The sequence below is a fragment of the Carcharodon carcharias genome, chromosome 5 (assembly GCF_017639515.1).
Source record: "Carcharodon carcharias isolate sCarCar2 chromosome 5, sCarCar2.pri, whole genome shotgun sequence".
Classification (NCBI taxonomy): Eukaryota; Metazoa; Chordata; class Chondrichthyes; order Lamniformes; family Lamnidae; genus Carcharodon; species Carcharodon carcharias.
Genome location: NC_054471.1, coordinates 91,705,622 through 91,730,392, shown reverse-complemented (window position 1 = coordinate 91,730,392; position 24,771 = coordinate 91,705,622). Strand labels below are relative to the sequence as shown.

The 24,771-nt window shown below is 44.2% G+C and overlaps 1 protein-coding gene across 1 annotated transcript in view; it reads left to right on the top strand.

Annotated features, from left to right (window-relative positions):
• The window catches only part of sntg2 (syntrophin, gamma 2), a 1,105,459-nt gene that overhangs the window by 979,726 nt on the left and 100,962 nt on the right, over positions 1-24,771 (top strand). Inside the window, exons 11-13 of the mRNA XM_041187804.1 lie at positions 9,367-9,496; positions 10,709-10,747; positions 13,382-13,498. Coding sequence (XP_041043738.1) covers positions 9,367-9,496; positions 10,709-10,747; positions 13,382-13,498 — 286 coding nt within the window. The remainder of the gene's footprint in view (positions 1-9,366; positions 9,497-10,708; positions 10,748-13,381; positions 13,499-24,771) is intronic.

The window sequence follows — 24,771 nt, the reverse complement described above, 5'->3', positions numbered from 1 at the left end:
TACAGCTCCTCACACCCCGCTTCCTGTAAGGGCTCCATCCCATCCTTCGCCTCCGTCGCATCTGTTCCGATGATGCTACCTTCAAAAACAGTTCCTCTGACATGTCCTCCTTCTTCCTTAACCGAGGTTTTCCACCCACGGTCGTTGATAGGGCCCTCAACCGTGTCCAGCCCATCTCCCGCGCATCCGCCCTCACACCTTCTCCTCCCTCCCAGAAACATGATAGGGTCCCCCTTGTCCTCACTTATCACCCCACCAGCCTCCGCATTCAAAGGGTCATCCTCCGCCATTTCCACCAACTCCAGCATGATGCCACCACCAAACACATCTTCCCTTCACCCCCCCATCGGCATTCCGTAGGGATCGTTCCCTCCGGGACACCCTGGTCCACTCCTCCATCACCCCCTACTCCTCAACCCCCTCCTATGGCACCACCCCATGCCCACGCAAAAGATGCAACACCTGCCCCTTCACTTCCTCTCTCCTCACCGTCCAAGAGCCCAAACACTCCTTTCAAGTGAAGCAGCATTTCACTTGCATTTCCCCCAACTTAGTCTACTGCATTTGTTGCTCCCAATGTGGTCTCCTTTACATTGGAGAGACCAAATGTAAACTGGGCGACCACTTTGCAGAACACCTGCGGTCTGTTCACAAGAATGACCCAAACCTCCCTGTTGCTTGCCATTTTAACACTCCACCCTGCTCTCTTGCCCACATGTCTGTCCTTGGCTTGCTGCATTGTTCCAGTGAAGCCCAACGCAAACTGGAGGAACAGCACCTCATCTTCCGACTAGGCACTTTACAGCCTTCCGGACTGAATATTGAATTCAACAACTTTAGGTCTTGAACTCCCTCCTCCATCCCACCCCCTTTCTGTTTCCCTCTTCCTTTTGTTTTTTCCAATAAATTATATAGATTTTCCTTTTCCCACCTATTTCCATTATTTTTAAATATTTTAAAATCTTTTATGCTCCCCCCACCCCCACTAGAGCTATACCTGGAGTGCCCTACCATCCATTCTTAATTAGCACATTTGTTTAGATAATATCACCAACTTTAACACCTTTGTGTTCTTTTGTTCTGTTGTTTGTGACATCTTTTGATGATCTGCTTCTATTACTGCTTGTTTGTCCCTACAACCATACCAACCCCCTCCACTTCTCTCTCTCTCCCCCCACCAACACCCGCCCCCCCCCACCCCCCCGACACACACCATAAATCAGCTTATATTTCACCCCTTTCTTGGACTCACTCAAGTTCTGTCGAAGGGTCATGAGGACTCGAAACGTCAACTCTTTTCTTCTCCGCCGATGCTGCCAGACCTGCTGAGTTTTTCCAGGTAATTCTGTTTTTGTTTTGGATTTCCAGCATCCGCAGTTTTTTTGTTTTTATATTATTATAAGTTATCAACTTGGAAAGTAGAGCCCTGTGCATATGTAAGCACAAAGATGTACTGATCCCACTCCTGTCGGGCAGAACTGGAGTCACAGCCAAATACAGTCTAAAGATAAGTCTGGTCTTGCTGGTTACGCATCACAATATACAGGAACTGGTTTCAGCCTGGTCATATCATATAACTGCATTTCAAGGAGAGTCTTTTTCACAATGTAGAAACAGCCAAAAGAAAACAAATGGGATTTTAGCAAGACCTTTCCTTCCTGTGCAGGAAAATCATTATCTCTCAGATGGAAGTTCGCCGGGATGTGTGGCTGATCCCTCAGCGGGCAAGGCAGGAGTTCCAGTCCATTTTAACACCATGGCCTCATGTAGCACCAACCAGCTGCCCACCCAAAATGGGCATCCAGACGCACCTCAACAACGTTGAGGCTAGGAAGGTCTGGAGGCCCAGAGAAGACCTGGCTGACACTCACTCATGCCATGAGGAAAGAAGTTTGGGAAGGTGGGGAGGGCAGGATAGAAGTGACTTAACCTTTCTTTGTGAGGCCCAAAGGAACACTCTTGCTTCTCCTGGTCCTATAGTGGTAAGATTTACACTTTCCATATGGCCTTTTACTGGGTGTCAGTGTTGCCAACCTTCCAGGTTTGTCCTTTGTTTTCAATTTCCAATGAAAATTTTTGCTTCTCAATTATTTAAAAAAGGCAAACAATTGAATAACAAAGGGCGGACTCTTCTGTGCCCACTAGCGTCAGGTGTAATTGGTGGCGTGAGTGGACAATATGGCGCAATCGGTTTTATGACGCCAGGAAACCAGTTCACGATCGTCCGCTCAGCCCGTCAACAATGGGCCATGTTTCAGGAATGTTATTGCAATACATCATATCATTATCAGGCCAGCCCTCCGGAATCGTCACCCCCCGCCTCCCGGGCTGGATCACCCGTCCACGCTGGTGGAAAAGCACACTGACGTGTTTCATAACAGTACATAAAAGGTGTGCACTTGGTGGGCTGCACTTTGAGGGAAACTTGGAGGTGAGTATGCAGTAACATTGTGCAATGATCACCTGGGTCGCCTACAGGACCTCAAGTTTCAGGGGTATCAAGAGATCTGGATGAAGGGTGGTGCTGCAGTTGAATATAGCGCACAAGCATTTGGGGTGGGGGGGATTGGTGGATAGGGTGGGCGAGGCAAGTGGCCACACATTAGGGAAATCTGTATAAAATGATCAGCCCTCTGCAACTGAGACAGTTCAGGCACAGCCACATTGATAATGATTGGGGTTGGGCTCCTAGCTTATCTGCCCACTCAAGCAACGCAGAGGCATCAAAGTGCCAGCAAGTGCTCCAGAGCTTTCCTGCACTGTCAGCCCACAGGCACAGGCTGCAAATTCATGAGCATTTCAGTAGACTGCAGAACAGTTAGATGACTGCACAAGTTGTACAATCTCCTCGCTAAACTGGCCATGGAGCAGGCACTGCTGGAGGCACTCACAGCGCCGGTTTGAACCAGTCTCCCCCTTAGCTCAAGGTAACAGGGCAGCCATGCAGCACACTAATCTCTGACCATCCAAGTAGTGGCCAGCACTCTGCAGGAAGTGGTAAGGGGCCATCACACTTAACCAGAACAGGTTCTTAGTGCACCATGCTAACCACATGTGTCTCTCTTTCATCCTGCAGAGGAGTACATCAGGATCATGGAGCCTGGTGAAATACCTGTATGCCTGATGGCCCACAGAGTGCGAAGACAACGGAGGAGAGAGTGATTAAGGCTCCTGGCTGCGCAGAGGCAGAAGCAAATAACTCAGGGGGCTGGAGCTCCCGCACACACCGCCCAAGAGCCATTGCAGCCTGCCGCCTAGCGACATCCAGGGTCTATAAATGTCACCTTTCATTCCTGCAGATGACCAAGAGCCAGTGTCACCAACGACTGCACAGGTCCAGGGAACTGATTGTTCATGTCTGCCACTTGCTGCAGGATTTTGGACATGAAGAGTGTCCACTGCCAGTGGCCGTGTAAGTGACCGCGGCACTCAATTTCTACGCCAGTGGCTCCTTTCAGGGCTCCACAGGTGACCTCTGTGGGATATCACAAGCCTCCACCCACAAACTCATCCGTGAGGTCATGGATGCCATCTTTGCAAGGGTGCAATTTTCCCAGGACAGGGACAGCCAGTATACAAGGGCGATTGGATTTGCCCAGATCTCGGATTTCCCACAGGTGCAGGGTGCCATTGACTGTACTCACCATCACAATACGCAGTTAACTATGTCAACCACAAGGCATTTCACTCGCTGAAAGCACAGCTGGTGTGAGACTACCAGAAACACATCATGCAGATGTGTGCATGGTTTCCAGGGAGTGTGCATGACACCTACACCCTCAGTTGGTAGCAGATCCCTGGAGTCTTCCAGGGTCCACAGAAGCTGCAGGATGGCTCCTTGGGTACAAGGGCTACCCACAAAGGCCGTGGCTGATGACATCCGTGCAGTGGCCTCAGACTGCAGCAGAGTGAGGGTATAACGAGGCTCATGCTGCAGCTCACAGCTTGATGGAGCAAACCATCGGGATGCTGAAAAGGAGGTTCTGGTGCCTGGACCGGTCTGGTGGAGCCCTGCAATACAGTCCACAGAGAGTGTCACACATCGTCATTGTCTGCTGCGCCTTTTACAACCTGGCACTGCAACTGGAAGACAAGCTGGCTGAGGAGGAGATAGAGGAGTTGAACATCTCCTCCAAAGAGAAGGACACCGATGAGGATGAAAGCGTGGAGGTCCTCAAAGGTGCGATGATGGGGATGAGGCCCTCACACTAGCTAGTTGAGGCAGGAGCGCTTTGGAGGCCCTCATAGCTGATTGATTCATGGAGGATGATGATGACATGCACTGAGGTGACTCCATAGCTCTTCACATCATATCTGTGAACATTTGACTCCAGTCTGGCTTATGGCAGTGCGAATACCCTCTGAGAATGTTCCTGTCATGGAGACACAGTGGAGACCCTAACAGTCACTCAATTGCAGGAGGACGATGATGACATGCAGTGAGGACAGAGTGTATGGAGTGTAAATCTTCACGTAGCCTCTGAGAATGTCTGATTCCTGTCTGACTGAGGGCAGATCACTTTTGCTCGTGATCAGAGCCATATCATAGAGATGCAGCCGTGAAACTTTAAAAGCATCTGATCCTTTATCTGCCTTCAGCACCTGAGCCCTTTAGGCGCACAGCATCATTGGTCAAAGATGCTGAAGAGATGGGGGGCCAGCCCCACCTTGAAGGTGCTGAGAGCATGCAGAGAGAATGCTAGAACTCTGTGACACCTGCCCACGACATTCTGGCAGCAATGACAAGCACTATCGAGGCGCAGGCATCAGTAACATGTTCAGGGAGTGTGAGGCCAGACCATCACTTTGGTTTGAATGCTACACAAAGCAAAAGAAAGAGGCCCTGGACTGTGACGCCGGCTCTTACCTTGTGCAGAAATGTTTCACACCTGAAAGAAAAGAGCACTGCTCATCAGAACAAGGACCCATGAGCTGGGAGACATTCTTGAGAGTTTATTGACAATAGTGACAGTATGTACAAGTGATTAACCCACATGCCCAGGCTGTGCAACTGATTGTCCTTAACTTTCCTAACCTTGCTGCTATGTCTTGTTGCTTCCCAGATATCCACAGCAGAGGTGGAATCAGACTGCTGACTGCGACGTCCAGTCTGTGATGACCTTGGCAGATGTCGTCTGGAGGGACAAGGCTTGGTGGGCCCAGACCTGCTTTTGGGGTCCTGCTATGTGGCAGTGGAACCCTCCTCGACCTATGGAGCTGGAGCTGCTGAGGTCACAGGAAGAGAGGAGTTTGATGGGTCAGACACTGTTGGAGTCACCTGGATGGATGGGCCCAAAGTTTGCACCTGCTGATCCTCCTCCCTATGGGTGCCCAGGGGCCCCAAGCTGACTCCTTGAGGAGAAGGAGTAGCTGGAGTGACATCTAGCTGGCATCCTCTCATGTACACACGGTTGGAGGCCAACTGTGGCATCAGCGATGGAGTTGGGCCAATGCAGCATTGCAGGAATGAAGTCCTGGATGAAGGTCTCCATGGCGGCCACCATCCTTCCAGTGTTGACCTCGGCATTGGCATGCCGGTGCTATCACCTCAGCCTGAAGGCAGACAGACTCCTCCATCTCGCCTTGCAATCTGAGGAGTACAGCGGACATCCCTTCCTGATGTTCCCGAGCCTACCTTTGCTGCTCCAGCAACTGCGACGTGACTGAATCCAGAGGCTCGCCACCTGGCTCAAATTCGGCAAAGTTCTGCCCTTCAGCAGTCCTTAGAGTGCCAGAAACCTGGGAAGTCCCTGCCTCCACCTACTGTGGATCGGACGGTGCAATGTGCTCACCAAATTGTGATCCCAAGGCTATCCTAAAGCTAGGTCCCACCGAGGTGTGTGTCTCTGTACTGGTGGAGGGTCTGGGTGTGCACTGTAATGGGACTTCAGGGAAGGTGTCTCCGAATTCCTCTACAGGGTTTTCTTTGTGGCTTGATTGGAGGCCCTGTGCATTGACCCATCGGCTGTTTGGCAGATGTGCCTGCGAAAGCAAGGAGAGATAATCAGTGCATGGCAGTGGCCTGTGAAGCAGGACACATCACTCACAGCATGGTTTGATGGATGCTGCACTGCTGGATCCTCACTTGGTAGAGCAGTGCTGACCTCACCATCTGCACAGGACTGGTCCAGATTGTCACCGGCAAGCTGGATGGCTCTGTTTCCAAAGTCCATGAGGACCTTGATTTCAGGCGTTTCTCCACTGGCCTGTGAATTCTCCTTCTTGTCATGTGCCAACTTGTCCTGCATGAATAGAGATGGAGAAAGTGTAAGCAGGCCGCCTGCTGGGCCAGATGATGTGTGCCTGGCCTGTGTGGGTGGTGAGTGGGCCCATAGATGGGAAGAGGACAATGACAGTGTGTGTGAGAGAGTGAGTTATGATATCCCTTGAACTGGCAGTGAGTGAGGGCCCTGTGGATGTGTGATGAGTTTGTGAGTGTGAGAGTTGAGAGTGCTGAGAAGAGTGATTTTCTCTGGGGGAATGGGGGAGATCATTCATCCTCTTGCAGCACTGGGTGGATGTCCTCTTTTGTAGGCCATTGGCACTGACCACCACTGCCACTGCCTCCCAAGCCAGGTTAGTGCTGTTGCTGCCCATCATATGACCAGAGCAGGGGTAGAGGACATCCTGGCAGGCCTCCACGGCATCCATAAAGTGCTCAAAGGGTGCATTGCTGAACCTAGGGGCTACAGCCTTCTTCAGTTTCAGGGTCGTGTTTTCTGTGCAGCAGTGGTGGTCTGGAAGCACTGAGATGTGAGTTTGCGGCTGGACTTTAAACATGGTGCCCGGCGTTTTGCAGCAGCAGGGTGATGGTGGGCGGGCGAATGAGAGCCCACCCCCCCATGGAAACAATGTGTTTCCTGGGAGTGTATAAATCACGTGGCAGGTTTGGGATGATATGCTATAAAAACCCACCATTACGACAGGCGAGTAAAATATCGTTTTACCCATTCACTACCACACTTAGTGCAAATCTGAGACGGTTCTGCCCAGAGTCTGGTCGCTTATGAATTGGCTTGTGTAGGTGATGCACTGCAAGGATAGACATGTCAGGTAACTAATAATGGGGATGGGTGACAGGAAATCATGTGACGAAACCTCCAGGAATGCATCCATCAAGAATTGACAACTTTGCTGGGTGTGCAAAGCAGGCACTCCCTTCAGTTGGCTGTTTAAATAGCAATGAACCCAATATTAATGAAAGGAGCTGGTCTGTTTATACATATAAAGTTAATCTGAGTTGGTGGTGTCCCTGATATTAATTTCTAATCATTAAAATGTTAGTTAACGTTACTGATGAAAATCTTTTCAATGCAAATTTTAATAATAATTGGAGTTAAGTGGACATTTTACAAGTCATAGCTAATAATTGATTCTGACGTTTTATGTTTACTGATTTAAAAACACTATGGTCGTTAATAATTTCAAATAACTGGCCAGTTTGTTTTAGTCTATGATACAAACCTTTATACCATGAGGTTATGGATGAGCTATCTGATGATTAGAATGCCATTGTTTGATATTTCACCATTTATTAAGTATACATTTTTCAAACGATGACAGATTTGGCACTGAAAGTTTATTTGATGATTAGATGCAAAAGCTATGTGCTGGTCTCTGACGATATAACATCACTCAAATGCTCAGCCGTGCTGTTGTATTTTCACATTGTAATGAAAGGGCTCGATTTTGAACATTAGATGTATAGAATAAAGTAGACCAAAGGGATCTCCTGAAAACTTTTCTTAAGTGTTCTAAGGAGTTGATTATTCTACTGTTAAAAATGAACACTACCTCAGCTGTGGCTCAGTTGTACTAATCTTGTCTCTGAAGCAGAGGATTTTGGGTTCAAATCCTACACCAGAGTCTTAAGCAAACAACTGAAGCTAGCACTTAAGGAACTGCTGCTCTGTTTGAGGTGCCCTCTCAGATGGATGTAAACAAAGCCACAGTATAACTTGCAAACGAACAGGGGAGATCACCTAGTGCCTTAACTGATCCCTCAGCTGCCACCTTAAACGGGTTATGTACTTACTATTTGTGAGAGTTTACTGTGCATGAGTTGACTGCCGTATCCTACATTACAACAGTGACCACTCCACAAGGCAGCATTTGACTGGGTGTGGCATCAAGGGGCCCTAGCAAAACTGGAGTCAATGAGAATCAGGGTAAATTCTTCACTGGTTGGAGTCATACCTAGCACAAAGGAAAATGGTTGTGGTTGTTGGAGATCAGTCATCTCAGCTCCAGGACATCACTGCAGGAGTTCCTCAGGGTAGAGTCCTAGGCCCAACCACCTTCAGCTGCTTCATCAATGACCTTCCCTCCATCATAGGGTCAGAAGTGGGGATGTTTGCTGATGATTGCACAAAGTTCAGCACCATTCGCGACTCCTCAGATACTGAAGCAGTCCATGTCCAAATGCAGCAAGACCTGGTCAACATCCAGGCTTGGTTTGACAAGTGGCAGGTAACATTCGCACCACATAAGTGCCAGGCAATGACCATCTCCAACAAGAGAGAATCTAACCATTGCCCCTTGACATTCAATGGCATTACCATCACTGAATCCCTCACTATCAACATCCTGGGGGCTACTATTGCCCAGAATCTGAACTGGACTAGCCATATAAATACTGTGGCTACAACAGCAGGTCAGAGGCTAGGAATCCTGCAGTGAGTAACTCACCTCCTGACTCCCCAAAGTCTGTCCACAATCTACAAGGCACAAGTCAGGAATGTGATGAAATACTCTCCCCTTGCCTGGATGAGTGCAGCTCCAACAACACTCAAGAAGCTGTGCACCATCCAGGACAAAGCAGCCTGCTTGATTGGCATCCCATCGACAAACATTAACTCCCTCCACCACTGACGCACAGAAGTAGCAGCCTGTGCCATCTATAAGATACACTTAGACAGGCTCCTTAGACGGCATCTTTCAAACCCACGACAACTACCTTCTAGAAGGACAAGGGCAGCAAATATATGGGAACACCACCACCTGGATGTTCCCCTCCAAGCCACCCATCATTCTGACTTGGAAATATATTGCCTGCTGTTCCTTCGCTGTCGCTGGGTCAAAATCCTGGAAGCCCTCCATAACAGCACTGTGGATGTACCTACACCACATGGGCTGTAGCAGTTCAATTAGGCAACTCACCACCGCCTTCTCAAGGGCAATTAGGTGTGGGAAATAAATACTGGCTTAGCCAGCAATGCCCACATCTCTTGAATGAATAAAAAAAATCTAAACATTTACATTTCATGTGAAGGATCCCAACTAATAATAAAGCTTAGTGAGAGACGCTGCCTTATCTTTTAGACTGATTTGATGAATGCTTTAGAGATTTTTCTCCTCCTGCTTTAGGCCTAACACTTTTGAAATTGTGGCACTGGATGGAATAAGCACTGGCATCTTTCAGTTCTACACTGCCCAAGAGAGCGCTGACTGGCTGCGGGCAATATCAACCAACATTAATGATTTAACCCTGCAAAATGTAAGTCTTTTAGCTGCAAATAGTATATATTTTTAATTAAAATAATGATATGAATATATGGTCCATGACATGAAGTATATTAAAGCTCTCTTCCTGCCTGGGCAAACTAGAATAAACTTGCCTTGAGGCATTCCTGTTTCAATCCCCGAACTGTAATTAAAGAGAAAAATATTGTGTTTTATGTCAATGGTGTTGACTTAGGAAGACTGGCCTGCATTGATCATCTTCATTTCTAAAGTGGCTTTTTGTCAAAAATCTAATTTAGAAATGGTCCCTGACAGGAAACAATGAAATGATTTGTTCTCTTCATAAATAAGCATGACACTGCAATTTAGAGAATAAATACTAAACAAACATTATGCATATTCACCAAATTTTGGGGGAAGAAATTTGCAAGCGGTGAAGAGACGAGGAGGAAAGACTTATGCAATGTTTCCATTTCATTGTGAGACCTGGCTATTGCCTTGTATCTTCCTTCTCCTTTTTGTTTTTATTCATTACTTTATTTTCATCATGCCTTCTGATTATTCATTTTTATATAAAAATCATAAAATCTTTAATATTCCCTCTTGTTTCCTACTATTTTCATTCCTTTTTGTTTATGTGTTTATTTATTTGCTTCTTGACTTTTTTCTTCCATGGAGGCAAACAATTTACCTTATATAGAAGAAAAACTGGGCAAGATAGATGGAGGATACCCACTGTTATTAAGCCCTTGTTTAAAAAAAGCTATCAGGTAGATGGGCAAAGCAGTCTTGAAATCCATTGTCTGCTGGGTGTTCGGTCTGGTGGGTCTGGTCCATCTGTTGGGTCTTGTGTACCTGGCGAGTGAATTAGGAAGTGGCCACACTGAATTTAAAAAAGCATCTGTTTTTAAAAGTTTAATTTGGGTTTCCAGTCAGTGGATTAAAAAAAAATGTTTTTCTGACAACCGAAAGTTAGGAATTATGTTCGTGATTTTACTATACTAATGTTTTAATGCACTCCTGGGTTAATTTACCAGAGATTTTGATCAATTTAACATAAACAGACCCCTCTTAAAATAATGGAGAAAGGAACTTAATAGGAGCATATTAAGCATTTGCATGATAAAATAGTAATTTCAAGATTTGCATACCTTTCCAAATGGTCATAAATTAAACCCAAAAGGGTCGCAAAATGTGACTGTTTGGAGACATGATTTTAATTCTATATATTATTTTAACCATACAGATGAAAATGGCCAATAAATGCTGTTCTCCAAATGATCAGGTAGGATACCTCTCTTTCAGAGCAAAAATTATACTTGTAATAAAAACATGCCTTCATGTAAAAAAAAATGTTCTCCATCAGACTTCAAGGAGTGAAAAGGATGTCAAGAATTGCTAGCTGATGGCAAGAGTTTTGTAATGGTAAAGTGTATTGCATAACTGTGACTAAAAGATAGATAACTGGAATTTGAAAATATCCAACAGTCAAATCTAAAGGGATATGACAGCTTGGCATTAATGACAGCATTAAACCATTGTTTAATAATAATTCTTATCATGGAAGAATCCCTGTTTAAATAAATCCCTGTTTAATAATCCCTGTTTAAAATATTTGGGCTTCAGTCATCTTTGAGATAGAGAAGTTGGAAGGTTTTTTTTTGCTGTTCCTTTTCAGTAATTGGGAAATAGCATTTGTTTACTGGAGAAAGGCTCCTACTAACAATTGGAGGCGAAGAAGAAATGAATATTATTTTATAAATGGATACTCGCATATAGATACTGAAGCAGTACTTGTAGTAGGAAATAATGACAATAAACTACAAAGATATAGCAGAGCTGAAGGATGAGATAAAGAATTGACAATGGAGGTAAAAACAAAAATATTAATAGAGAGTTGTTACTTGGCTTCATTTTAGCTCCCCAAAAGCAGGCAATTAACTTGCCCAAGGCTGGCTATCAAGTAGAGTGGAAAAATTCTGGTACCCTTCAAACTACCTATCTTTACACTTGGAGAATGCGATCAGTGTCATATCGTGATGCTATGACCTATTTGACATCTGTCATCCTTTTGCAGAACCCAAGGGGTAAAGAAGGTTTGGAATATTATATGGAAAATGTAGAACAAGAAAAGGACATTTGACCCACCAAGCCTGATCTTTCTACAGGCTCCAATCAATTTATATTCATGAAAAAGGCAACAAAAAATTTCCATGGAGATAAAACTGTGGATTTTTCCCAGGTTCTTATCTAATTTAACAAAACTCCTGGCTCCAATCAGATATTATCATCTGTATCACTTAACGAGTCTTCATTGACTTTGTGGCACAGATTCTATCATATCTCATGAATATCTCACCCTTTGTGCTTATGCATATTTTTAAACCTTACGGTTCCATTACCCAGATTTTTTCTAGGTGTTTGTTAAAGGAATTAATTAACATAACATTAACCACACTTTTCCTTAGAATTCTGTTCCACATAATTTGTGTGAAGACAGAAAAAATCTAATCTGAACCTTTGAGACTTGTTAAGTTTGGACAAATGTCCTCTGTTTCTGTGAGTAGAATCAAAGTCAAATAGCCTGCATGCTACAAAAGTCGCTCTGAATTTAAACCTTGGATAGTATCATTTATCAGTCGTCTTTCCCCAGTAAAACAAGCTCCACTTTCTGAATTTTTCTTCATAATTTCTGAAATGGGGCTATAAATTATCACCTTCAATATTCTAGAAATTACAAATGGTATTCTCCATATTAGCGCAGAAATGGATGCCATTGAAATTGATTGCTGCTGAAAACCTTTTTAGGATGAAAGAAATTCTGGAACATGCAATTTTAATTCAAAGTGCTGATGTCCAGAGAAGAAAATGATAGCCAGCAGAATTTATTAAGTATCAGTTCTCTGACTGGTGGGGAGTCATATTTTCCCCTCTGTTGGAACATTCTAGCAACAACACTTGACAAACAACGTCCCAGAATAGCTCCATCCAAAACAGCCCATTGAGGTACTTTGATATTGTTCAACCCAGGACAACAATACTAAAGTCCTGGCAATCCACTTCTCCAGCCAACAGCGTGATTTACAGTGCCCCTGCATAATCTGTCAGGCCAGTGTGGATGCTGCTGCAAGCCTAGCAGAGTGTTCAACCTGAATGGGAGACTCTTCATTCCAATAAGAATGGCAGCATTCTGTAAAATAAAAAAAATCCCTTGAGGTTAATATTTTCACTTAATAAAAATTAGCAGCATTTTGACCAAAAGTTCTCACCTAGATTTACCTTCTTTCTGTGCAGTTTAAAAAAAGTGTACACCTTTTTAAAGAAAAATATTTTGATTGTGTAGTTAAAAGGTAAGGAAGTAATATGTGAAATCACCAGTTAGAACTCTCAGTCCATAGTTTTGAATGGGGATAATACATCAGCAATTTTGTTGTTTCAGATTTGTGCCTATACCTTAAAATAGCAAAAGATAGAAAGCTATGTCAAACCACGCATCTTTGTTGTTGTTCTGATTGGAGATTTTAAAATACCTTAAAGTTGCTGGTGTCATGCACATGGCACACAATTAAAAGTGAGGTGACATTGAACCTGCAATACTGCACATTCTGTAAGTAAGCTGCCAACACTGATAAATATTTTGGACTTGCTTGGCCTATCCTTGTTGTGCCATTGCAACAATGGAGGCTGTCACTCTGAATTGGAATCAAATCCTCATAATTCCACACAGAGCACTTTTACGGGTTGATTCCTCAATAAGCCAGTTCAGCAATTTGCTAGCTGATTTAGACATCATGCCCGGCACAGAGCCCTTGAAGGTTTCATTACAAAATTAATGGCTTTGTGTGCAAGAATCATAAAAAAATACAGTGTTTTGAATTTGAGGATTGAATTTTCAATTTTCTAAGGTTTTCCTCTGCAGATAATTCACATGGGATGGGTGAGTGAGAAGCTGCTAGGATCTGATTCCAATCATCTTTACAAGTACAAGTTTCTGGGACTGAAAGGTTCGTCGCTTCACATTTTCAACGCTCCACCGGTAAGGGACAGAAACTCTTTAATATTGTACAGATTTATCTTCTTTTTGCACATATTTTTCTCTTGGGCTTTACTTACAGCAGTCAGCGTAACTTTTGCACAAGGTTTATAATTAAGTCAGGTGAGTGTGTATATACTGCTAATAAAATCACATTTCTCACCATGTTTCCAAATGTTCCAAGCTTAATTTCCAGGCATTTAAAAGGACAGTAAGTGAATTAAGGCACACCATTGACTTGCCAAGTAGTGTTCACGCAACTTCCATTTTAGGCTGCATAGTAGAATATCAAAGCATTCAAAAACAAATGAGAATAATTACAGTTTTGCATTATTCTCATCCAGTTACATCTCATTAGGTTTCAGCCTCGGTTCAATAGTAGCACTCTCATCTCTGACTCAAAAGTTTGTGGCTTCAAGCTCCATTTGTGTGCATAAATTAGGTGGACACTCCAGTGCAATACTGAGGAAGTGTCTCGACGTCAGAGGTGCCATTTTGGATAAGATTTTAAATTACCCTCTTAAATGGATATAAAATACCCCATGGCATTACTTTGAAGAAGGGAATTCTTCTGGTGTCCTGACCAATAGTTATACCTCAACCAACATCAGTAATATCAGATTTACCTGGTCATTTATCTCATTTCTGTTTATGGAACCGTACTGAGCACAAATTGGCCGCATTTCCCTACTTTACAAACAAACTATATCACAAACTTCAAAAGTGCTTAATTGATTGTGAAAGATGCAACATTAGTTCTTTATCTCCTGATGCCACAGTATGTTGTAACTTTGTTCCAAGTTTAACTTAACCCATAGCTGATTATTATTGTGTGACTGTAGACATTTGTTTTGAATCACATTGCTGATTGTTATAAAAACCCATCTGGTTTACTAATGTTCTTTAGGGAAGGAAATCTGCCATCCTTACCTGGTCTGGCCTGCATGTGACTCCAGACCCACAGCAATGCGGTTGACTCTTAAATGCCCACTGAACAAGGGCAATCAGAGATGGGCAATAAATGCTGGCCTAGCCAATGATGTCCACATCCCATTAATGAATAAAAATATTCTCTCATTGTCATACAAAAGCAAAATACAATGGATGCTGGAAATCTGAAATAAAAACAAAATATTGGAAATGTTCAGGTTCAGCAGCTTCTCTGGAGAGAGAAGCAGAATTAGTGCTTCAGGTCACTAACCTTTCTGCAAAAGTCCAATGAAAAATAACTGATCTGAAACATTAACTCTGTTCCTCTTTTCACAGAAGTTGCTTGACCTGCTGAGTTTTTTCAGCTTTTTTTGCTCTCATTGCTATGCTTTTTGATGCTTCAGACCTGCGAGGTGTGTACCAAAATGCAATAGACACGTGGGAAATGGATTGAAACACTAATGGGGAAAAAAAATCACACACAAAATACACCAGCAGTGAAACAGTGGACTATAATTCCTAAGCAATAATTTTGTTGGCTGCCCTACCCTAACTTCTGCATTACAGGCTCTGAAACTCCTACACATAGAAATGTTCTATTGAGGTGTCAGCAGTTGCAGGGCCAGAATTAAGGAACATAATTGGCTATCGTTCATTTTTTTCAAATGACAAAAGAATCTGACAGACTCACCTTTGTGTACCCAGTGTTGACATTGGAAGGAGAGATGGAGCTGGCAGAATGACATCCGCCCGAAATCATGCCAGCACCTCTTCCTTTGCCCTGAATGAGAAGTGTGCTTGCATGATGTATGGTGCAGGTATACTTGCCTATTAGATTAATGTGCTGGTGGAAGTAGGGCCAAAATTGCTGGTCTTCTAATGGCAATCAATTCCTGAGCCAGCACCAATTAGAGTGGCACCTTCACCTTTCACCCAAATGGAATGACAAGGTACCATGGAAAATTTCTTCCCCTGCTACCCCCACAAGGGAAAGTCAGTCATGAATGACTAAAAATGGCACAGGCAGTCACCTACTTTGTGCACACAAGCCAGGATTTGGAACAGGATCTGAGCTAAGGTAGACTAGCGGTGAAAGTCTCACTCTATCATATTTCTGGCATTGGAATGGGATTCTAGAGATCTCAGGGGCACTGTTTCCAATTAAGATATATTTAAAAATCCCTTTCTAAGATTGAAAGTAAGGTGGAATTAGAAAAGAATTAGGGAACAATATGACATTTGTGACAAGCAGAAGAAATCATTTTATAGGTTTTTAAAGTAAAATTGAGAAAACGTGATAACGTGGAATCATAGGACCTGAAGGCACAGCTGATGTTAATACTGGACAAGTCAGATCCCAGAGTGAAACCTGGCTTGATAGATCCTAATGTTGTTTTTTGTTTAGAAACCATGGAGGAAAGTTACTGAACAAATTCACAGGAGTCTGCTGATGAACTTTTAACATAATGAATAAAACATTTGTTACTTAAGAAAAATGAACTATATTACACCAGACAAAAAAAAATGGTTGGAAAGATCTCAATACAAACACAAGAAATGGTTCAAACTGACACCATTTCTTTTATGCCAACAATACCCTTACAGACTCAGAACCCAGTGAAGATTTAACGCCAAGGCTTAGGCTGGCCCAGTTGCAAAGATTTTTTTCTGGCAGAACTCCGAACATTCACTAGATGCTTTTTCCCCAACTGGTATCTCTCCCTGAGACACCCAAAACCGTACTCTAAACTCACTATTACTTCAACCGCAGAGCAAACACAAGGGCCATGATTTTCAGCTCGGTGTGTGGGCGCACGCCCGACATGCACGAGTGTGAAATAGTGCATGATACTTCAGTCGGTGGGTGCCAAGGGTTGAAGTAAGTAATTAATTAAGAGGGCTGTTAAGCCCATTAATGAATTCATTGAAGTGAATTTTTCTCTGCCTGTCCAACTTTATGGTTGGCAGGCGAGTGAAAAGGCCAAACAGCCTTTGCGTTTTTTGTGAAACCTCATCCACGGGTGTGATGAGGTTTCGACCAGTGATTTTTTAAAAAAACAAAAACTTTTAAAACTCATTTTTAACATGTTAGAGTCACATGAGAGGACATGTTTTCCTTATTTTTCAATTCTTTATTCATATTGTTAAAAATCTTTTGCTCCCTGAGACAGCTCTGTGCTTTCAGGGAGCTTTCACTGAGTGCACCCCCTCGCATGTGCACACTTCAGCGTGCGTGCTGCTCCCGCCCCAACCCCAGCAGCTGAGGCTATAAGCATGCCTTTCAAGCTGGCTGGCTATTAATTGGGCAGCCAGCATGAAATCGCAGTCAGGGCACGATATCGGGCGGTGGTTGGTTTCGCAGCCACTCCCCGGCCTGCCTGTCCGAAGAGGTTAAAATCCTGCCTATGAGTTCCCTAAACTCAGTCCTGGGCAACCTTGCAGTATTTCTTACTAGAGAGCTTAGAACTGCTATGTCCTCCCTCTGAAATACACACTATGAACATCTTTTCTGTCTTTCTGTGTGTCACTGGACCCCTATCGCTAGGCGACAGCACAGTTGTTTTCCTACTTTGTTTTTTTCCAAAATCACTAAACTACTAACTCCTTTTTAACCCATCTCTTTACTTCAAGGATTGTAAAACCTCATTAAAAATACATTAATACAAACAAATCCGGAAAACCTGACCTTTTTGCTAGGAGGCCTTCCAGACTTCCTGGCACCAAGCTCACAAAAAAAATGAATGAAACTAAAAGCTTTCTTAACACACAAATATAAATATAAATCAAAATTAAAGTTATACTGTTACGGAATTGATTTTCCATACAGGCTTCTCATTAGAAATATCAACTTAAATTACAGGCTGCAGTTACATGCTTCCTTCAAGCTCCACAACTAGAAGAAGAACTCCCACTCTAAGGTTCCCCGCGCTTAGAGCTGAATTGTTCACATTGTCATGCGATACTATAACACAATAAGTCTCAAAGCTACAGTTACTACATTTACATTGTTCCTGAAAAATGTTTCATTTGTCCATACCAATACCGAACTAAATGAACTTGCAGCAATTTTATGACCTGACCAACTATTTAATAAATGAGTTTAGAACCCAGACTAGGGCCAGGATTTTGCCAAAGCAGTGTTATTGGTGAAGATTGTCATAAGTAAGCCTGTTGTTGAATTCAATCCTCCATGATAGTTGTAATGCAAGCAGCTACTCCTCAAAGGCAGGTCATTTGTGTACACAGGTTATTTCATTTGAGGTCAGCCATGCTAACACTCAATGGGGTCTCATGGCTGTTTATAAGATGGAAGAAAACAGGTGACCATTAAAATGAGCACAAAGCAAACAGCCTTGTACAGTCTTGGAAAGTACATCAGTAGTTACTTCCAGGATGTTTCTGATAATTGCTGAGACTCAATGATCGTGGCCAAATCAGAACTGCAGTTAGAATTTATTTAGAATTTTCTGTTATTACTACATCTGTGATGGTAAATGAGAGATGATTTCTGAAACCTGAGCAGTGATTATGAGCAAAGCCTATTGCTTGTATTGTATTATTTGGTCATTGTCAGAATATAATAGCTTAGCACTTTCAAAGCAGCCCACCAAGTGTGTTTAATTACTGTATGTTTAGATGAAGTATACATCATGGGTGAATATTTCCAGGTGAGGGGGAGCATGTGTGAAGTTAAACTCCACACACCCACCTCCCCCACCCCCACCCACCAATTGATGTTGGGTCAGGATACTGACATCGTTCGGCCGCATCCCAGGTTTCTGCAGGCTGGCATTGAAGTTGAGCGGGGACCCCTCCTGAATCTTTTGGGTAAGCAATTATTAACTAGTTACAAAGCCACTTAAGACCTATTTTAACCCTCAAATCTGGATTTCTCAGCCAGGGCACCTGTTTGCCAACCTCTCAGCAACTCGCCAGGGTCACCAAGGTGAGTGCACAGCAGGAAGAGCTTCTTCAGTGAAACCTCAGTGAAGCTGAGAAGGCTTTGATCAATTACATTGAAGAGTTCCAGCCAGGGTCATTGAGAGGCTGCTGCTCAAAGTACATCTTCACCAAGGGTGCTATCACTGTTTGACAGGTGATTGTCAACTTCTTGGAAGGTACTTCACCTGTCGAGCACTTCAATCACATTCAACTGCACTTCCCTGCTGCGAGCCTTCAACATGGCATGGGAGTAAGTTATGCTGCCCTACCTTCCACTTCTGATGAGCAGAAGCAGCATCCGCAGCACCAGCTGCAGCAGCAGCACCAGCACCAGCTGCCAGCCACATGCCCCTCCATAGGTCAGAGGGGATGGACACCATGATCCAGCTGGAAAAAGGTGTTGACTCCCAATACAAGGCAGAGGCTCGGATCTCTCAACATGTCTGAGCACCAGAGCCTCAGGATGTTCAGGTTCTCACGGCAAATCATTGCTGACATCTCCTGGAAAAAGACCTCCTTCCCAGTGGATCAGGAGGGTATGCATTGCCAGTGGCCAACACAAATTCCACCACCCCCCTTCCACCTTGTGCCTCTGCCTCCCTCCAGCATATATGTCCCCTTCTCTAGTAATGAGAGGAAACAGAGAGGTGTAAGTATTTGTAATGACTTTCTGGATAGGTGGGAAAGACAACATTTGTGCAGGGTGATTGAAACATGGGTGCAAGAGGGCAATAGTCTAAGAGTGGGTGTGTATTATCTGTTCAGATGGGGATGTGGGGTGTCTTGAGAGAGACGATTGAGTAGAGCTGCAAAGTGTGGTGATCTGAGGAATGCTATGCACGACTATGCTGGACAAGTCAGGTTGTGGGTCTTGGCACCTATGTCACATTGTCCCACCCACCGGTCATGCCCTCCTGAGGTCCTGGATCCTCTTGGTGCTCTGTCTCCAGGTTGGAGGGAGCTCGCCACTGCTGCTGACTTCCTCAGTCACTTCTATCAGCTTGGTTGGAAAGATTGTCCTCTTCCTCCTGTCCTTGGGAGACCTTACTTCACTGCAGCCAATCAGACCCCTCAACAGATCTTCCAGGCAAGAGTGAGAGACCCAGGAAGCCACATTCCCAGGTCTCCTCTCCATTCCTGTGGTTGCTGAAGCCTCAAAAATTCATGTGCTGGTGAGCCCTTGTAACCCATTTATTTAGGAATCATTACTGTGACAATATGGACCAATCATCCCACTGCCCTTCTTGAATGGTCTGGCAACCTGGAGGCAGGATGCTAATACTTAGATAAATTAAGGAGCCATGGCAAATCTTGAAAATTAGTTCATTAGGTTCCTGGCCTGAAAATGGTTCCACCATTTTGACAGAAATTAAGTCAGCAGGTTTTCACTCTTTTTGTCATTGAAAGGACTGCAGAGTGGGGCAACATTTGGGGCAGTACTTGTTAAGGATCATCAGTGGCCTATAAATAAAAATTAGAATTTCAAAAGCAGTCTTGTCCAAACTTCTTATGATACAATAACCTGTATGATTAATTATTCTACATCTGATTTATTATTTGAACCACATCTTAACCATCTCAAGGCAACAGAATTAATGAGCCAGACTTTCCAGCGTCTTTCTGAAACAATGGGTAGAATTGAAATCCCCCCACCCCCTGGAAGTGGATAGGGAAGCAGGACTGACCATCTAATTCAATGGGAAGTTGTGGGATGGAGAACTGTTCCCTCCCCGACTTACCCCCCCACCCTCCCTCCAATTAAGTCGGAGTGGGGATGGGTGAGGTTGGCCTACACCAGCCCTGGGCCAATTGATTCCTTTCAGAGGCTAATCAATGATCACTTATGGGTCCCCAAGCCCCCGCCATTCAGCGATGAGGGGGCAAACCCATGCCACGTGGGCAAACCACCATGATGGGCTGGGGGTTGGCCCTCCTGTTCAGGCACCCTGTGCCCAACAGATGGCTCCGCTGGCTAGAAGGGCTATTGTCGCAGGATAACCTGCTCTGCCTTCATCCACCAGCCTGCCTGACAGGCCCAGGCAAGGCAACCCCCATCCCACCCATGCACCCCCCCTCCCCCACCTCAGCCTCATTTACCTGGATTCCGGGGCCTCCAGCAATGCTCCTCCTCCCAGGCTTCCTGCAGTATCAGCAGTGGCCACTGCTCCTGATGGCATTGCTGGATCCTCTAATTGGCCAGCAGCTCTTGAAGGCACCAGAAGCCTTAATGGCAGACAGATCAGTAATGCCAGATTGGGATTAATTCCCATCGGGTCACTCAGAAATGGCTGCAGAGGTTTTCCCACCAGCTTTCTGGCCAATGGATGGGGCTACCACTGTGGCCATTAAATCCAACAGGCCAATGTTTCAGCAAGTGGTGATAATCTGGCCTTAATGTAATAAATTGTCCCTATTTTCAATGGCATGTGGAGTTTGCACAATGATTCATTCCAGGTTTTAGTGATGGATCAGTGAATTGGTATTAAACTCCCAGCAAATTAGCAAGTCATTATAACAGTGGTTTTATTCACTAACATCGTTATTTGCTGGCATCTCAACTCATATTTCACCATTACTATGGCACTACTGACTAGCAAATCCCTGGCCAATATTGTTACTTCAAATTCTTCCCACAGGAAGGAAGGGCTTCACATAATTTAATCTGCCTGAAGTTTACTGTTGGCTGGTCAGCTCTCTCAGAAGATAGCAAAGCCCAGGGTAGAATGACAGTCTGAAGGAAAAGGATTTTTAAAATGTTCTCTTCCACACTTTATCTGATCCTCATACCCTCAGACAGCTTCCAGCTGTGAGAGTGCTACTTCCAGGCTAAAGATGTCACGATGGCCTCACCCAGAAACAGTTCAAGCTTTGTGAATCTCTACAGGGAACTACCAGAAAAATAACTGCTCATGAGAAGCTGATCCTTTGGAAAAGGGTTTAAAAGATGATGCACTCATCAGGAGTATAACACTTTATGACATTCATCTTTCTCATTCAACATTTTGAAGGTGGACAGAAAATTAAGATCCCAGCACCCAACTCCTTACTCTTCAGCAGCATGGCAACAACAAGATGCCCCCTCCCCCAAGCCCCACCCCCATCCTCTTCCTCTTCCTCCTGACCAAGGCAAAAATATATTCTGTGTACTCCTCCACAAACTTTGAGAAACAACTTGTTATATTGAGACACCATGCAGAACCCCTTCACATAGAACACTGCCTTAACTGAGAAAAAGGTAAGGCAACGTCAGGTAGGGAGCCTGGGGGAGTCGATAGGCAAAGACTAATAAACCAGACAAGCATTTTCTATTTTCCATGTCACCAAAAAGTCACCCCCCACACCACCCCACCACTGCCACCACCATCAATATGCACCACCACTGTGTCCCTGGGATCAAATTAATGCTTTCAGTCAGAAAATAGAAACTTTAAAATATAAAGTGAGCCCTAAAGCAGAACCTTGTAACATCGTCTGAGGGCAATTGGTTTCCAATGTCTTAAATTGTTAATACATATCAACTCAACACATATTGATAGATGCATGGAAGAATCCCCATGTCTCTCAAAGATATGATCTTTACAGCTCATCACCACCTTCTCAAGGGCAATTAAGGATGGGCAATAAATGCTGGCATAGCCAGCGACACCCACATCACATGAATGAATAAAGAAAACAAAATGTGTTGTTAATCTGTGGGGACATAAATATGCTTCCGAAGTGAACCAAGTAAACAAATACATGATTGGCCATAATTTCCAATCCAGTTCACATGTAGACATTGAACATGTGTTATATTCTCCCATGAGTTTTTGTTAGGCAGGTAATTTCTCATTTAAAATAAACGGGCATCTGTGTTAAGGGGCAGTGTATCAACAAATTAGAATGAGCCAGCTAGGTGATTAATTGTAAAATTTGGCACTTCAAAAAAATCCCCAAAATATCAAAAACGCCTCAAAAGCTTTGGAGGGCTTGCTTGAACCATGTCAGCAAAATGAAAGTAGAGAGCAAGGGTGCGTTCGGAATAATTTCTTAATGACAAGCTCTAAGTTGGAATTTATTACTCAGTTATTTTTATGTCTTGAATATATGAGTTCACTAGTCAAGTAAACTCGAACTGCACGCCTTCATATACACCTGTTAGTTGATGCTCGTTATCAATAACTGAGAGAGACCAGCATAAGAACAAACTGTGTTTATTTATTGCAGCAGAAGGCAGAACACTAAATCTTTCTGTGCTCCAACAACAACCTCCAGCTCTAGACTTATAGTTAACCAGTAGCCTGTGCTGTACAGTGATTAGTCAGTACTGTCGTATGGTTAGTCCACTTGCATTCTTTTAAAGGTATATGGTACTCCACTTTGCCACATCCCTCCCCACTACTTAAAAAATACAGTTGACAAACTTAATAACATGTGAACCATTTACTGTAATATTTACAAATGAAGTCTCTCAGGAGGCTTTCTCGGACTTTTTGAGCTTCACAGTTCAACAACCTCGGCTGGTTTTTCCAAGATTTCATTTCCAGGGGACAGATGTCTACTAGGTTCCTCAGCGGAAATTAGCAGGTTTGTCTCCCTGACACCCCCCCCGCCCTCCACCCCGGTTCCACAGGCCCCATCTGTACTTCCAAATCATGTGACCTGTCCTCTACATGTGGAACAGACTCAAGCGTAGGCGAAGACTGCGCTTCTTCTTACGGGACTGGCATTCTTTTGTGGAGATGATCCACGTGTCATCTAATTATTCGGCCATTTACCAATACATTATAGGAGAGGGGTCCAGTTACTGCACTCACCTCACCTAACAGCCAAATGGGCCCATCTCCAAAGTTCTTCGCGAAGACCACATCTCCCACCGTGAAAGTTCTTTCATGATCATGACCATTGTGCCTGGTCTTCTGCACCTCTTGGCTTTTCTCCACCCTCCCCTCTAAATTTGGCTGGATAAGGATCAGGCAGGTGTGGAGACATCTTTTCATTAGTAGTTCTACAGGGGCAATGCCGATCGTTGTGTGTGGCTTGGTGCAATATGCGAACAAGAACCAGGACAATCTTGTGCTGATGGAATCCCCTTCCATCTTTTTCACCCCAGATTTAAAAGTTTGGATTGCCTGCTCAGCCATGCCATTTGATGCTGGGTGTTAGGATGAGGTTTTGATATTGGTAACGCTGTTAAGGGTTGTGAACCTGTGGAACTCCCCACTGATAAAAGCAGTCCCGTTGTCAGTCCTCAGGCAACCCATGCACTGTAAAACTTTGCCACAAATGGTCTATGTTGGCAGCTGGCATGGGTGACCAGACTTCATAGACGTCCATTCATTTGGAGTGGGAGTCAATTGTTAAAAGGAACATTGTGCCTAAGAAGGGTCCCATGTAATGAATGTGGGGGTGCACCCATGGCTGGCCCAGTCATTCCCATGGGTGCAATGGAGCTAAGGGTGGGAGCTTTTGCACCTGCTGGCATTGAGGACAGGTTTTGACCAGGGTTTCGATATCCAAGTCCATGCCTGGCTACCACAAATAGCTGCGTGTGAGTATCTTCATTCTGCTAATGCCCGGGTGAGCGCTATGTTGCTTAGCTAATAACAGCCTTTGCCCCCGTGGGGGCAAGACAACCCTTGTGTCCCAGAGTAATATGCCATCCTGGCTGGAGAGTTCATATTTGCAATCAAATTAGGGCTTAATCTCCTTGGATTTAGATCCACCTGATAACTATTCAAGACCTGCTCCCGAATGTTAGACAATAGTGGGTTCTGGCTTGTCCACTTATGGATTTTTCTGGTCTGAACAGGGGAGGAACCTAGAAAATTTAGCGCTAAGACCAGTTCCTGGGGAATTGGAGCCTCCCCGTTATTAGTTGGCAGGGGAAGGCAGCATGTGCAAATATGATGACCCAACCGGTGAACAGAAGTGTATTCATAGGCAGCTAATATTAGTGCCCACCTCTGGATTGCTATATCTTCTCCAAATAATCCCGGTAGGGGCTTGTGGTTGGTTATAATATGGAAATGGCGACTGTGGAGATATTGATGAAACTTCCAGGTGCCGTACACAATAGATAAGCACTCTTTTTCAATTTGAGAATATCGTCGCTCTGTGACTGTGTGTGCAACATGTATAACCAATGGGTTGTTCGGAGCCATCCACCATTCACTGTGAAAGGACAGCCCCTATTTCATAAGGGGAAGCATCACATGTTAAAATTAATTCCTTCTTAGGGTTAAAGTTGATCAACAAGGGTGACAATCTTAACAATCGCTTCACTTTCAAAAAAGCATCCTGGTGCGGGGCTTGCCAACTCCATTTCTGGTTCTTTTAAGCTGGCTGTACAATGGGGCCAGCACAGTCGAGAGGTTTGGGAGGAATTGGGTGTAGTGGTTTACCATACCTAAGAAGGCCTTAAG